Source organism: Otolemur garnettii, unplaced genomic scaffold (assembly GCF_000181295.1).
Source record: "Otolemur garnettii isolate 467f Iridium unplaced genomic scaffold, OtoGar3 scaffold00002, whole genome shotgun sequence".
Classification (NCBI taxonomy): domain Eukaryota; kingdom Metazoa; phylum Chordata; class Mammalia; order Primates; family Galagidae; genus Otolemur; species Otolemur garnettii.
The window spans coordinates 50,260,993-50,277,857 of record NW_003852397.1 but is presented as its reverse complement, the minus strand read 5'-3'; the positions used below and the strand labels follow the sequence as shown (position 1 = coordinate 50,277,857).

General features: G+C 36.8%; 1 protein-coding gene across 7 annotated transcripts in view; it reads left to right on the top strand.

Moving 5' to 3' along the window:
• The window catches only part of CLASP2 (cytoplasmic linker associated protein 2), a 216,714-nt gene that overhangs the window by 167,085 nt on the left and 32,764 nt on the right, over positions 1 to 16,865 (top strand). For all 7 annotated transcript variants that reach the window (XM_023513932.1, XM_023513941.1, XM_023513940.1 and 4 more), the window contains 4 exons: positions 416 to 559; positions 1,714 to 1,820; positions 4,457 to 4,610; positions 9,120 to 9,348. In XM_023513932.1, the coding sequence (XP_023369700.1) occupies positions 416 to 559; positions 1,714 to 1,820; positions 4,457 to 4,610; positions 9,120 to 9,348 (634 nt within the window). The remainder of the gene's footprint in view (positions 1 to 415; positions 560 to 1,713; positions 1,821 to 4,456; positions 4,611 to 9,119; positions 9,349 to 16,865) is intronic.

Sequence of the window (16,865 nt, the reverse complement as noted above, 5' to 3'; positions counted from 1 at the left end):
TGAGCCATGACACCATGGTACTTTACCCACTCTATTTTTATTTTAAAAAATAAATAAATAAATAAAAATCACATATTGGAAAAAGTAGAAATTGAGTATTAAGTTACTGTGGATGGGCGTTATTTAGCCATTCCTTCTTGTAATCACTGGTTAACTTTTGCCAATGTTTATTAGGTTGTATTTTTTATATTGTTTTGTATTTCCTTTCTTACTTTCAAAAATTAAATGATAATGTCAAATATTTTTCTCTCTCCAACAAAGAAATTTGAAGGTAAATAAGAACATCTTCTTTTTCCCTACAAAAAGTAGTAAAGCCTTGGGCTATTGAACAGAAATGTGAAGGCGGGGGAGGAATGGTCTCCTTTGAGTAACAAAAAAGTAATTAATCTACTTTTTATATACCTTTGTTTTCTAGGCAGCACAGTCAGTGCTGATTTCTTTATTTGAACTCAATACCCCAGAGTTTACAATGTTATTAGGAGCTTTACCAAAAACTTTTCAGGATGGTGCTACCAAGCTTCTACATAATCACCTTCGAAATACTGGCAATGGAACTCAGGTATTTCTCACTTATTTTTTTGGCTGTTGTATAATGTGATAGTTGATTTAATTATATTTGCTTTCTTTTACATGAAGTAAACTTGATCCTTGTATATGATTTTTGCATCAGCACTTAAGACATTTCCTGAGCAAAATTAAATACTATTATATCTTGGAAGAATAGAGTCCCTAGGCCTATCATATTTGTTTTATAATATGTTTATATTAGGGTGGTAGTGAACAGTGGCCACAGTATGAACAAGAAAAGCAGAATGTAAGCAGAACATAGATGAGGGTACTATCCTTGAAAGCCATTAAAATTAAGACCTGCTCTTTAGATAAACTAATCCCTATTTGAGGACTAGCAGGGATGACATACTCCAAGATTAATGAATATAGTTCTAACAGGATGGTGCTTTAAAAAAGCATGTTTACATTTAATGTTTATAGGCTTGTCAGTCCATATGTGTTTGGATGAAGGATTTTGGTTTTAGGAAGTTAGGTCTGAGTAAATGAAACATTGCAATAAGGTAGATACATATATAGAAAGAGGGAGAGATATCACTGGTATGAAATAATTTAATATGCCTAAAGAATTAAGCTAAAGTTTTAAGAAGAAAGAAAGAGGTAAGTGCACCTCTGGCAAGCTTGAGTTAAAGATTAAGGATTATTAAAAGTAATCTAAGAACAGTTTCTTGTGATGCAAATGTGATTATCTTTTTAAAAGGCAAAGGTATTGTATCTTAAGAGATAGACGTTAATAATATGACCCAATTCTACTCTCTTTGTGTCTTTGAGAAAATCAATTGTAAAGAAACTCAAGGAGGAATAAAATTTGAGCACTGATAATGTTCAGAGGAAGGAAATTGGCTCAAAACAGGAAGCTGATTTAAAATTACTAGTGTAGGGTCTTGTTGAATCTTTGAAGGAAAGGATATTGATAATATTTGAGAGCAGGAAGTAAGCGAGGAAAAAAGAAAAAGACTAAAGAGTTTGATTTTTAAAAGTAGAGAAATTTTTCCTACCAGAATATAAGCACATGAATATTTAAAATATTGACCTATAAATATGTGCTTTCATGTGCTACATCTTCATGTTTGGGTGGCTTCTTTAAGAGTTTTTTAGTTGCATTTATCTGTCGTATGTTAATATTAGTTTAACTCCCTCCATCAGAGTTCCATGGGGAGTCCTTTGACAAGACCAACACCACGATCACCAGCCAACTGGTCCAGCCCTCTTACTTCTCCAACCAATACATCACAGAATACATTATCTCCAAGGTAACAAAAGAATAATTTTCCATTATGGTTTGCATTTGCAAATTCCCATTCTTGGGAAAGCAAATGTTCATACAACTCAGTTTTCACTTGACTTGGAACGTCTTAGAAAAGTATAAACTTAGCAAATTCAAAATTTTAAGTTTATTTGAAAGCTGTTTGAATAATGATATATAGGGCTGGGCACAGTGGCTCGTGCCTATTATCCCAGCACTCTAGGAGGCTGAGGCAGGTGGATTGCTTGAGCTCAGGAGTTTGCGGTCAGCTTGAGCCAATAGTGTGACCCCCCATCTCTATTTAAAGTAGAAAAACTAGTTGGACATTGTGTTGGGCACCTGTAGTCCCAGCTACTTGAGAGGATGAGGCAAAAGTATTGCTTGAGCCCAGGAGTTTGAATTTTCTCTGAGCTATGATACCATGACAATCTAAACAGGGAACAAAGTGAGACTCTGTTGCAAAAAAAATAATAACAACAACAATAATAATGATATAAAGGATATAGAATTTTATATTATTTTTTCTGACACTGCTTTTATAAATTACTGCTTGTTGCATTAAATAGCAGAGTTAGATTTCTCAGACATGCAACATATAGTTTATATAGAAATGCTAAATCCAATGAATTATACTACTTGGGAGGGTGAGGCAAGAGAATTGCTTAAGCCCAAGAGTTTGAGGTTGTTGTGAGCTGTGATGCCGTGGCACTCTACCAAGGGCAACATAATAAGACTATGTCTCAAAAAAAAAAAACAAACAACTAAATTCAATGAATTGTAAATTGTGTCTTTCAGTTATATTTTACTACTCACTATAACCATTGAGGTCAATTAATTTAGATCTAATATTGACTGGCAACCTCTAAAAGTAGGAAAAAATATTAAGCTTACAGGAAAGATATAAAAATAGAAAAGTACAAATAGGAAAGGGTGGCTCAACTGGCTAAGGCACCAGCCATGTACACCCAAGGTGGCGGGTTCGAATCCGGCCCGGGCCTGCCAAACAACGACGGCTGCAACCAAAAAATAGCCGGGCGTTGTGGCAGGAGACTCGCTTGAGCCAGGAGTGGGAGGTTGCTGTGAGCTGAGATGCCATGGCCCTCTACCCAGGGGGATAGCTTGAGGCTCCTGTCTCAAAAAAAAAAAAAAAAAAATACCAGAAAGGGTTAAATGTATAATAAATATGTAACATGTTCACTATATATATTTATTATATATACACAGAGATCTAATGCATATGTACCTCTGAGAAAAAAATATAACTGAAAGATTGGTTCTTAATACAAAATAAAAAATGTATATAATTTTCACACACTTGCACAATTTAAGTATGGTTTAAGCATGGGCTGTTTTTTTATTTTGTTTTGGTTTTTTGAGGCAGATTCTCACTGTAGTCCAGACTAATGTGCAGTGCTGTGATCATAGCTCACTCTAATCTCAAACTCCTTGGCTCAAGCAATCCTCCTAACTTAGCTTCCCGAGTAACTGAGACTATACGTATACACCACCTCACCAGCTGATTTTTCTATTTTTTTGTAGAGACCAGGTCTTACTTTTGCTCAGGCTGGTCTCAAACTCCTGGCCTTAAACAGTTCTCCTGTGTTGGCCTCCCAAAGTGCTAGGATTATAGACATGTGTCACTGCACCCAGTGCATGGGTTGTATTTCAAATAAAGTTCATTGATCATTAATAGACTGATATCGTTCCCTATTCCTGGTCCTTTGAAAACTTGTTTGCATAGTAGTTCGTATTTATAGTTAATAGCTTGATTTTTGTTAGTAGCCATATACCATAGCATGCTTCATCAGGTAATTCATAATCATCTAAGAAAGAAAAATGTATTGCATACTTACCTAGTTTATTTCTTCCATGTAATATACATATGCAACAATTTTGGTGGCTAAATTCCAGCTTTGGTTGAATTAGAATTTTATTATAGAATTGATGTCTGCAACACTTACATTCAATGTTAAAAATTCTCGGCCTTCCTATAAATTTATGTTAAAATACATTTAATTCTTCTTCAAGAATTAACCATTATTAGGTGTTAATCACAGGGACTAGCAAACTTTCTGTAAAGAGCTAGAGGTAAATATTGTATTTTAAACTTTCCAAGCCATGTGGCCTTTGAGACCACTACTCAACTCTGCTGTTGTAGTACAAAAACAGCCATAGACAATACCTAAATAAATAAGTATAGCTATGTTCCAACAAAATTTTATTTATGGATACTGAAATTTTGTATAATTTTATATAATTATGTATAATAATTATAATTTTAAATTTTGTATAATTTTCATGTGTCATGAAATATTTTTTCAACCATTTAAAAATTAAAGAACATTTTTATATTGCAAGACCTCATAGTTTGCCTGACCCCTGGTTAATCATTTGAAGGAAGAAAGACAAACTAGTAATTAAGGGCTATGCATTCTAGAGTCATTGTAAACTATCTTTGGTGGAAAGACAAAGGGACATATACTTTAACCGTTTATAAAGCTGCCATGTTTTATTTTGCTAATCATGCTCTGGAGAATATACATTCTCTAATCCTGTTTTTGTAAGTATTCTACATATTCTCCTCAAATGTGTTTGCATTTTAAAACTACACATAATTAAAAATGACTGTTGTCTTTTTCACAGTGCTTTTGATTATGACACAGAAAATATGAACTCTGAAGATATTTATAGTTCTCTTAGAGGTGTCACTGAAGCAATCCAGAATTTCAGCTTCCGTAGTCAAGAAGATATGAATGAGCCATTGAAAAGGGATTCTAAAAAGGATGATGGCGATTCAGTGAGTATTTAAATATCTTTACTTTAAAAACTATTTCATTTTGGCTAGGCACCTATAGCTCAGTGGTTAGGGCACTGGCCACATGCTCTGGTTCTGGTGGGTTCAAACCTGGCCCAAGCCTACTAAACAAACAAACAACAAAAACAGAACATAGCTAGGCATTGTGGTGCATGCCTGTAGTCCCAGCTACTGTTGGGCTGAGGCAGGAGAATCACTTGAGCCCAAGAGTTTGAGGTTGCTGTTAGCTATGACACCACAGGACTCTACTGAGGGTGACAAAGTGAGACTCAGGGTTTTTTTTGGTTTTTTTTTTTTTTTATTGAGACAATTCCATTTTTATAAAGAAATTTTTTTTATCTTTCTTTCAAATGAACTTTTTCAAATAAACTTTTCTAGGCGTAGTCACTCTTAAATATCTACTGATCATCTACCACTTGCCACGCAGCATTTGAGGTGTTAGAGTTACAAGTCGTTGCTGCCTTCAAGTTCCTTTTAGATTTTCATATAGTGATGAGTACTATGGAGTTTTAGATTAGAATGTGCCTTAAAGGAAAGTAGATCTATTTTAGATTGTGTGATCAGGGAAGGCTTTCTTAGGGAGTGACATTTGCATTGAGACCTAAACAAAACCACACCAAATCTGGAGAAGTCCATGAAAAAATTAGCAAATGCAAAGACACTTAGATGGAGACAAGCTTTGTATAGCTGAAGACAGAGAGGAAACCCAGTGTAGTTGGAGCATTGTGAAAGAAAGAAGGAGTAAAACGTGAGCTAGTTCAACCATGAAAAGATGGAGACTTTGCATCTTTTGTATTTACCTAGATGGATTTGGAGAGCATTCACCTTAGTAAAGTTGTCTCAAGAATGGAAAATCAAGCATCCCATGTACTACTCAGTATTTATCTGAAAATAGTAGTCCAACAACTACAGCCCCATATGAGAGAAAAACACAATTAAATTCAAGAAGTGGGGAGGAGCTCGATTAGTTCCCACTATCGGGTACAATTTAGGAGTATATGACACACTTCCTGGGTGAAGGACTCAACTACAACTCAGACTTTGTACTTTACCTTACACATGTAAATAATATAACTTAATCAGTTGTATCTACCCTCATATTAATCCATAATAAAAAAGAGATATGGGCCAGATTACATGAATCTTATAAGACAAAATAAGGGATTTAGATTTTTTTTTCTCTTGTTAAGTATAGTCATAGTAATTTGCCATCATTTTATTGGCTCCAGTTAAGGATGTTATGACCTATCTTTCTGAAATAGGTTTTTTACTTTGCTGCCCCTTAGACTTTTCTCTGACAGCTTAGACTTTTCTGAAAACAGGCCATCCCACCAGTGCCTACAGAATCCATTGTTTCTCAGTGTCTGCAAAATTGCAGAGCATTGTAATGCTTTGGCACATCTCTAAAGGACTCCTTCCTCTGCCTGTCTGACTTACTTCCTGCTATTTTTCTCCCCATGCCCATCTGGCAGAGCTAGATTGTGGTTAGCCTAGTGAAGCGGCTGCCAAAAACTAGCCTATCACTAATAATTAAGATCCCCTACTCCATGGCTCAGTTCTTATAGTTCAGTGGTTAGAGCGCTGGACACATATACCAAGGCTGGTGGGTTTGAGCCTGGCCTGGGCCTGTTAAACAACAATGACAACTGCCGCAAAAAAGTAGCTAGGCGTTGTGGCAGGCACCTGAGTTCCCAGCTACTTGGGAAGCTGAGGCATGAGAATTGCTTAAGCCCAAGAGTTTGAGGTTGCCGTGAGCTATAACACCATGACACTCTACCAACGACAACATAGTGAGAGTCTGTCTTAAACCAAAAAAAAAAAAGATCCCCTACTCTAAAAGCTGTGAGAGGTAGCAAACACGGGTTAGTAAGAACCATTGCTTAATTGAGACTCAGTTTTGTTTTGCTTTTTCAAACACTACATGGTATGGGGGAGGGAACTCAAGTAGTGGATTTTGACAGACTGTGTTCAAACCCTGGTCCCTGGCAGTTATTAGCTAGTCAGATTACACTTCTAAGCCTGTCTTCATAAAGAAAATAGGGATAGGCTCGGCGCCTGTGGCTCAAGTAGCTAAGGCGCCAGCCACATACAACTAAGGTGGCAGGTTCAAATCCAGCCCGGGCCCGCCAAAAAGAAAAAAACAACAATGATGGCTGCAACTAAAAAATAGCCAGGCGCTGTGGTGGGCGCCTGTGGTCCCAGCTACTTGGAAGGCTGAGGCAGGAGACTCTCTTGAGCCCAGGAGTTGGAGGTTGCTGTGAGCTGTGATGCCACGGCACTCTACCTAGGGGGATAACTTGAGGCTCTGTCTCAAAAAGAAAAAGAAAAAGAAAATAGGGATATCGCTGCCTGTGTTAAAAATTGTTGTGCTATGTTATGACTCCATTTAGCCCAGAACACTCTCCTGAGCTTCACATTCATGCATTCAGCTACCTATTTGAACTCCTGCTCCTCTCTGCTAAAACTGCTCTTTCATGTTTTAGTTAATGGCATTACTTGTTGCCCAGCCAAAAACTTTAGACAGAAGAGTTGTCTTGTGTCTCTTTCTCATCTTCCATACCAAATCCATCAGGAGATCTGTTGACTCTATCTGCAGAATATATCTAGAATCCAGCTTCTTTCACCAGTTTTAATGGTTTGAGTTATCTTTATCAATTCTCTCACCTGGATTATTAAAACAGGCATCTAATTGGCCTTCTTGATTCTGCCCTTGGCCTCTTGTATTCTGTTCTCACTCTTCTACTGAACTCTATAGGAGTCTTCTATATCATAGTAAAATCAAAAGTCTACATGATAGGCAGTTTTTCTGTTACTTCTCTGGTCTCATCTCCTGCTAGTTTCCTTGTTCACTCTCCTCCTGCCACACTGGCCTCCTTACTATTCCTTGAACTTACTGGGTATATTTCTATCTCAGTCTTTTATTAGCTGTTTCCACTACCTGAAACACTCTTCTTGCAGAAGGCCCCAGGGTTAATTCTCTCACTTCGCTCAAGTGTTTGCTCAAGCTTCTCAGTGAACCCTACTCACACTATTTAATTATTGAACTCCACCCTCCCACCTTGGCACTTAGGATCCTTTTAATACCATACCTTTAATACCATGTTGGGTTTTGGGGGGTTGTTTGAGCCAGTGTCTTGCTCTGTTGCATGGGCTAGATAGAGTACAGTGGCATCATCTTAGCTCACTGTAACCTCAAACTCCTCAAGCTGTCCTCCGGCCTCAGCCTCCCGAAGTGCTAGGATTATAGGAATGAGCCACTGTCCCTGTCCTTGTCCCCCATCCTTTTTTTCTCATACACTGATCACCTCCTACCATACCATATACTTTACTTATTAATTAACTTGTTTTATTGTTTCTGTCCCTCCACGGCAACATAAATGGCACAAGGGTAGGCTTCATTCTCTCTTTTGTTCACTAACATTCCAAATGCTAAGAACAATGCCAGTCATATAAAAAGTACATAGTAAATACAGTAAAACCTCTGTAAGTTGACCAAAGGACTGTAACAAACTGGTCAACATATGAAGGTGTCACCATAAGAAGTTAGACTTACTGTACTGATACATACATGTGCTACATGTCTAGTCTGTGAAAATTAGGTCACCTTAAGGAGGTGGTCAATGTAGGGAGGTGGGCAACTATGCATGTACTACTGTATTTGAAAAATATTTCTAACATGTCTAGCAGATGGCTTGATACACCTAATATTGCTTGGTAGATGTTAGTAATGATGATACATGTGGCAGTAACGATTTTGATAGTGGTATCAGATCAGTATTAGTATTCAAGTATTCATATTTTGGTAAGTATGTCAGTGTACCTCAATTCCATTGGCATCCTTCCAAAAGTTAAGTAGGTTCTTTTTAAGGCTTTCATTTTTTTCTTTAAAGCAGGCCTGTTAAAATTTAGTTTAATGGACTCTTGCCAGGCATGGTGGCTCAAGCCTGTAATGCTAGCACTCTACTAAAAAATAGAAAAACTGAGGCAAGAGGATCGCTTGAGCCCAAGAGTTGTAGGTTGCTGTGAGCTATGATGACCCAAAGGGACTTTAAACAGGGTGACAGCTTGAGACTTGGTCTCAAAAAATAAATAAATAAATGGACGTGGACTCTTGTAGCTTTTAGTTCCATGTTGCCAATGAAATTCCTTTTCTATCTTTGTCTGGCATGGAGAAGCTACTGCTAATCGTGCTGTATATACTGTTTGATTAAGCCATTGGAAAGGAAACTATAATAATATTTAGAGACAGCATCCTTTCACAGTTCTTATTTGCCCTTATAGCTATGGTTTCTTTACATCTTTACCATAAACTTTGACATTTCAAATATAAATTTTAACGCATAATGTTGATTTCCATTGCTTAATTTTTTTCAGCTCATTATTGTTACCTTCTGAAAATTGCCTTTACACAATAGGAAAATATCTTTTTAGAATATTAAAGAAGTATTTGAAAATGAGTTAATTTGCTGTGCCTTCCCCTTCCATTGATAGATGTGTGGTGGTCCCGGGATAACAGACCCAAGAGCAGGAGGCGATGCTGCTGACACAAGCCAAACAGCTCTTGATAATAAAGTTTCACTGCTCCATTCGATGCCTGCTCACTCCTCTCCACGCTCTAGAGACTATAATCCATATAACTATTCAGATAGCATCAGTCCCTTCAACAAATCTGCCCTCAAGGAAGCCATGTTCGATGATGATGCTGACCAGTTTCCTGATGGTATGTTCTGGGTCACATGCCTGTGTTTGGGAAGACTGATAGTTAATGACACAAAGGAAATATATATGCTCTTTTATTATAACTCCCTTAAAGGTAAGGATCTTTGGGATGAAAATATTTCTTCCCATCTTTTTATGGAGATGGTCAACATAAGGAACTAGACTTGCTGTACTGGTACACACATGTGCCACATATCTGATCTATGAAAATTAGGTAACTTGAGGAGGTAGTCATTGTAGGGATGGTTTCTAATGGTTTTCTCCCCCAGAATGAGAAACAGGTGGTCATCTTGAGATCATCAATATCAGGAAAACCTTTGTGACCTCTCAGAAACAATGGAAACTAATTGTAGCTTATAAATTTAGTTTATCTCTAGACACAAGTCATTCAGCCATTAATTTTTATACCAGAATTACAAAAACCTTTGATGAAATGTCTGTTCTTTAAAATAGCCCTTTCAGTGTGAAGCAATAAACAGTTTTTCTAACAAGATACATTTCAAGGATCAAATATAAATACCATTAAGATTTAGAGTTAAATTAAATGAGCTTAGATCTAAGCTCTAATATAGCTCTAATAAGTTCTGTGCAGCTTAGTAAGGTGGTTGACCTTCCTGAGTTTCAGTTGTTACTCTTAAAAGAGGTTGATGATAGTTGTACTACCTGTCCTTTTGTTAGGATGTATAAAAACTGATGAAAATGTACAAAGCACTGTAAACATTTTAGGGGTTTTTCTGTTTGTTTGTTTTGTTTGGGTTTGATTTGGTTTGGGGGGGTTTTTTGCAGTTTTTGGCCGGGGCTGGGTTTGAACCCACTACCTCCAGCATATGGGGCCAGCACCCTACTACTTTGAGCCACAGGCACCACCCCTTGTTTTGTTTTTTATAGAGATAGGTGCCAGGCTGACTCAAACTCGTGGGCTCCAGTGATTCCCCTCACCTCAGCCTCCCAAGTAGCTGGTACTATAGCTATACCATTGCACCCAGCTAGCTATATTAAATAAGGACTTATACTTCTTTTATAAATTGATAATGCATTAATTCTTTTGATCTTTAAGATTCTAGTAAAACAGTAGACCCTCTGTAAGTTGACGAAGTGGTCAACATAAGGAACTAGCCCTACTGTACTGATAATGTATATATGGTGAATGTCCATCTGTCCATGTTGAAAATTAGGTCAACTTAAGGAGGTGGTCAATGTAGGGAGGTGTTCAACTATGGAGGTTCTACCATATATAACTGCAGTTATTTGTACATAAACTTGGAAGTCTTTCGACACTATTGTAAGATTCGACCTTTATGTATTTTTGGTTTTTCTTTATTTCTATAATGTAGTCAGTGAACATATTTCTGTAAGAACTTTATGGATATATACAAGTAATTCACTTTTAAGAGATTTCTAGAGATGTAATTGTTCAATTCAGGGATATGTGAATTTAAAATTTGAGAGCTCCTACCCAATTATGTCTCAAAACATTTGACCAGTTTAAGTAATGCTCATTTCCTCACCAGCAGAATGTTTAAATGTTTTTACTTTTTGTAATTATAATGGATACAAAATAGGTCATCCTAATGAGTAAGGAAATTAAGGAACTAGACATTAGATGTATTTTTTAATTGGTGTAATTTTGAAGAGTGGAAAAGTAACTTCCTTTGTATTTCTTTAATTACAAATGAGGTGGCAGAATCTTTTTTTTTTTTCAGGTTAATGTGAAGGTACAAACAACCAAATCACCATATTTGAATTTGTTAGGTAGAGTCTTTCAGGGAATCATGTTTTTATCACCCTCTTATGTTAAAAGGGTGTCACAAATATCACAAATTCCAAATTATGGCAGTTTACAAAGTAAGTCAAAATTGCGTAATAATGTAGAAAATTACCATAGTATGGGATTTGATGTGTTTTCATCTGTCACAGATAGTTAAGTATATTGTTAAAGTTTAGTCATGATAGCAGTGTAATATGAATGAATAAACTGGGCTGAGCATGAAAGTGTTTTTTGAACACTACATGGTAGCGACAGCCTAGTAAATTGAAAGTTAGCTTTAGCAACATTTGTTATTTAAAAATTATTTATGCATGTCGGTCACAAACTTGAAGACTAAATTGGATCCACTGACATTTCTTATCTTGATTATACAATATGTATGTATTATGTATATACATTTTTTTCGTGTTTAAATGATCAAAAGAACTTCCTGCATCATTTGAAAATAAGTTACCAACCTAATACTGCATTGCCCCAGATACTTTAGGATTCATTTTCCACAAAAACATTGTCCTATATACCCACAATAATGTTGATCAAAATCTGGAAATTAGCCAGGCAGGATAGCATATACCTATAATCCCAGCTCCTTAGGAGGCTGAGATGGAAGAGTCCCTAGAGACCATGATTCAAGGATACAGTACATTATGATCACATGTTTATATTGTAGTTCAGCCACACAACCATCCACCTCCATAACATAATTCTTTTCATGTTGTAAAACTAACATTCAATAAGCATTAAATAATAACTCTCCATTCCCTACCAATCATTCTGCTATCTCTATGATTTTGACTACTATAAGTACTTCTTTTTTTTTTTTTTTTTTTTTTGAGACAGAGTCTCACTGTGTCTCCATCCATAGAGTGCCATGGCATCACAGTTCACAGTAACCCCAAAGTCTTAGGCTTAAGCGATTCTCTTGCCTCAGCCTCCCAAGTAGCTGGGACTACAGGCACCCGTCACAACGCCCAGCTATTTTTTTATTGCAGTTGTAATTATTGTTTAGCAGGCCTGGGCTGGGTTCAAACCCGCCAACCCCAGTGTGTATGTCTGGCACCCTAACCTGTAGCACTGAGCTACAGATGCCAAGCTGTATTTTGGCTTTTTTAATAGTAGTCATCCTGATGGATATGAGGCAATACCTCATTGTGGTTTTGAATTTCATTTCCCTCATGATTAGTGATATTGATGCATTTATTGACCATTTGTATATCATCTTTGTAAAAATATCTTTTCTAATTTTTTCCCCATTTTTGAATCAGGTTACCTTTTTACTCTATTATCTTTTGGTATATAGTACATAAAGTTTTTAAATTCATGAAGTTTGTCAATTTTTTTATTGTTAACCTTTGGTGTCATATCCAGGAAATCACTGCCAACCCTAACGTTGTAAAGGTTCTACTTTATTTTTCCTCTAAGAGTTTTATAGTTTTAGGTATCACATTTAGGTCTTTAATTCATTTTGAGTTAATTTTTGTATATCATGTGAGGTAAGATTCAACTTCACTCTTTTGCTTGTGAATATCCAATTTTCCCATCGCTGTTTGTTGACAAGACCATCCTTTTCCCATTGAATGGCTTTGGCGTCATTGTCAAAAATTATTTGAACATATATGCAAGGATTTATTAATGGGTTCTCTATTCCATTTTCTATGTGTCTGTCTTTGTTCCAGTAACAGACTATTTTGATTATTATAGCTTTTTTGTAAATTTTGAAATCAGGAAGAAATGGGACTCCTGCCATGTTATTTTTTTTCAAGATTGTTTTGGCTACTTGGGGTCACTTGAGAGTTCATGTGAATTTTACAATCTTTTTTATTTCTGCAGAAAACGTTGGAATTTCGATAGGGATTGCATTGACTCTTTAAATTATTTTGGGTTGTATTGACATCTTAACAATATTTGGTCTCTAATTTGTGAAAATGGGATGTGCTTCCATTTATTTATATCTTTTTTAATTTCTTTCAGCAGTGTTTTCTGGTCTTCATTGTGTAAGTCTTTCACCTCCTTGGTTCTTTTTTGTCTCTTATTACCTTTTTTATTTGAATTCTATTTTGTCTGATATTAGCCATTCCTGCTCACTTTGATTGCTATTTGCATGATACATCTCTTTCCATCCTTTTATTTTCAACCCATTTGCATGTTTGGATCTAACTTATAGATAGCATATTGATCGTGACTTTTTACCCCATCTGCTAATCTCTGTCTTTTGATTGGAGAGATTAATCAATTTACATTTAAAGTAAAGAAAAGACTTATTTATTTTCTACATGCCTTATAGCTTGTTTGTCACTCATTTCCTACATTACTATCTTCTTCAGCATTTAGATGATTTTTTGTAGTGATACATTTACTACAAAAAATGTGTTAGGTTTACATTTGTTCCTCATTTACCTCTGTGTATATTCCATAGCCATTTTTTTTTCTGGTTTCCCTGGGGATTACATATAACATACTCAGTTATAACACGACTATGAATTTATACCAGTTCAACATCAATAAAACAGAATATTGTTTTGCCTTTCTATCTTTGACCCCACCCCTTTCAGTTGTCAGTATCACAGAATTATATCTTTGTACAATAGTGTTCAAAAACATAAACTAATAAATCTTTTACAATATTACTATCTTAAATTATGTACAAAAGTTATATATGTAGAGTTATAATCTTTTGTTACAACAATACTAGCTATACTATGTCCAGTTGCCCATATACTTATTTAGCTTTATTAAGTTTGTTTTTGTGTGTTTTTTTTAATTAAATAATAGCTGTGTACGTTAATGGAATCATGGGGTACATTGTGCTGGTTTTATATACAATTTGAAATAGTTTCATCAAAATTGTTAACATAGCCTTCACGGCATTTTCTATTGTGTTAAGAAATTTATATTCTGGCTCGGCGCCTGTGGCTCAAGTGGCTAAGGTGCCAACCACATACACCTAAAGTGGCGGGTTCAAATCCAGCCCAGGCCCGACAAACAACAGTGACGACCATAACCAAGAAATAGCCAGCCATTGTGGTGGGTGCCTGTGGTCCCAGCTACTAGGGAGGCTGAGGCAGGGGACTCACTTGAGTCTAGGAGTTGGAGGTTGCTGTGAGCTGTGATGCCATGGCACTCTGCCCAGGGTGACAGCTTGAGGCTCTGTCTCAAAAAAAAAAAAAAGAAAAAAGACAGAAATTTATATTCTACACCTAGTAAATTTCACATGTAACCTCATAAGATGCACTGTAGGTGTGGTCCCACCACTTACCCTCCCTCCACCCATACTCCCCCCTCCCATCCTCTCCCTCTCCCCTTTCCCCTTCTTCTTGGGCTATAATTGGGTTATAGCTTTCATAAGAAAGCTATAAATTGGTTTCATAGTAGGGCTGAGTACATTGGATACTTTTTCCTCCATTCTTGAGATACTTTGCTAAGAAGAATATGTACTAGCTCTATGTAAACAAGTAAGAGGTAAAGTCTCCATCTTTCTTTAAGGCTGCATAGTATTCCATGGTGTATGTACGCCACAATTTATTAATCTGTTTTTGGGTCAATGACTACTTGGGCTTCTTCCATGACTTAGCAGTTATGTATTGGGCTGCAATAAACATTCTAATACAAATGTTATAGTGTGATTTTTGGTCTTCTGGATATATACCTGGTAGAGGAATTGTAGGATCAAATGGCAGGTCTATTTTTAGATCCCTAAGTGTTCTCCAAATATCTTTCTAAAAGGAACGTATTAGTTTGCATTCTCTCCAGCAGTGTAGAAGTGTTCCCTTTTCTCCACATCCACGCCAACATCTGGTTTGGGGATTTTGTGATATGGGCCAATCTTACTGGAATTAGATGATATCTCAAAGTATCATTTGATTTGCATTTCTCTGATGATTAAGGATGATGAGCATTTTTTCATATGTCTGTAGGCCATACACCTGTCTTCTTTAGAGAAGATTCTCTTCAAGTCTTTTGCCCACCCTGATATGAGATCACTTGTTCTTTTCTTGCTAATACGTTTGAGTTCTCTGTGGATTCTGGTTATTAAACCTTTGTCGGAGACATAACCTGCAAATATCTTCTCCGATTCTGAGGGCTGTCTGCTTGCTTTACTTACTGTGTTCTTGGCAGTGCAGAAGCTTTTTAGTTTGATCAGGTCCCAGTAGTGTATTTTTGATGTTGCTTCTATTGTGGGGGGTGGGGGGAGTCCTCCTCATAAAATATTCGCTCAGGCCAATTTCTTCAAGAGTTTTCCCTGCACTTTCTTCTAGTATTTTTATAGTTTCATGTCTTAATTCAAATCTTTAATCCAGTGAGAGTCTATCTTAGTTAATGGTGAAAGATGTGGGTTCAGTCTCCTACAGTTCGCCAGCACCATTTTTTTTTTTTTTTTTTTTTGAGACAGAGCCTCAAGCTGTCCCCCTGGGTAGAGTGCCGTGGCATTACAGCTCACAGCAACCTCCAACTCCTGGGCTCAAGCGAGTCTCCTGCCTTCGCCTCCCAAGTAGCTGAGACCACAGGCGCCCACCACAACGCCCGGCTATTTTTTGGTTGCAGCCGTCATTGTTGTTTGGCAGGTCCGGGCTGGATTCAAACCCGCCCCCTTAGGTGTACGTGGCTGGCGCCTTAGCCGGATGAGCTACAGGCACCGAGCCAGCACCATTTGTTAAATAGGGAATCTTTTCCCCACTGAATCTTTTTAACTGGCTTGTCAAAGATCAGATAATGGTAAGTAGCTGGGTCCACCTCTTGGTCGTCTATTCTGTTCGCTACATCTTACCTCTGTTTTTGTGCCAGTACCATGCTGTTTTGATCACTATTGGTTTATAGTATAGTCTGAGGTCTGGTAATGTAATTCCTCCTGCTTAGTTTTATTTCTGAGTAGTGTGTTGGCTATTACAGGTTTTTTCTGATTCCATATAAAACGAAGTATTTTTTCAAGATTTTTAAAGTATGACAGTGGTGCTTTATTGGGGATTGCATTAAAATTGTATATTGCTTTGGGTAGTATGGACATTTTAACAATGTTGATTCTTCCCAGCCATGAACATGGTATGTTTTTCCATTTGTGAACATCTTCAGCTATTTCTTTTCTTAGAATTTCATACTTCTCTTTATAGAGATCTTTCACATCCTTTGTTAGGTAAACTCCCAAATATTTCATCTTCTTTGGCACTACCACGAACAGAATAGAGTCCTTGACTATTTTTTCAGCTAAACTATTGTTGGTATATATAAAGGCTACAGATTTATGAGTGTTGATTTTGTAATAAGGTAGAGTAATATAGGTACTAGTTCCTCTTAAATGTTTGGTAGAATTCTGATGTGAAATGAATTTCCTGAGACGCTGAGGTATTCCTTGATCACTTCTAAGAGTTTTGTAGTAGAATCCCTGGTGTTTTCTAGACATACAATCATGTCATCTGCAAAGAGTGAAAGTTGCATCTCTTCTGAACCTATATGGATACCCTTGATTGCTTTTTCTTGCCTAATTGCAATGGCTAAGACTTCCATTACAATGTTAAAAAGCATTGGAGACAACGGGCAACCTTGCCTGGTTCCTGATCTGAGTGGAAATGATTTCAATTTAACTCCATTAAATACAGTATTGGCTGTGGGTTTGCTGTAGATGGCCTCTATCAGCTTAAGAAGTGTCCCTTCTGGGCAGCACCTGTGGCTCAGAAGGGTAGGGTGCCTGTTCCATATGCCGGAGGGGGTGGGTTCAAACCCAGCCCTGGCCAAAAAAAAAAAAAAAAAAAAAAAAA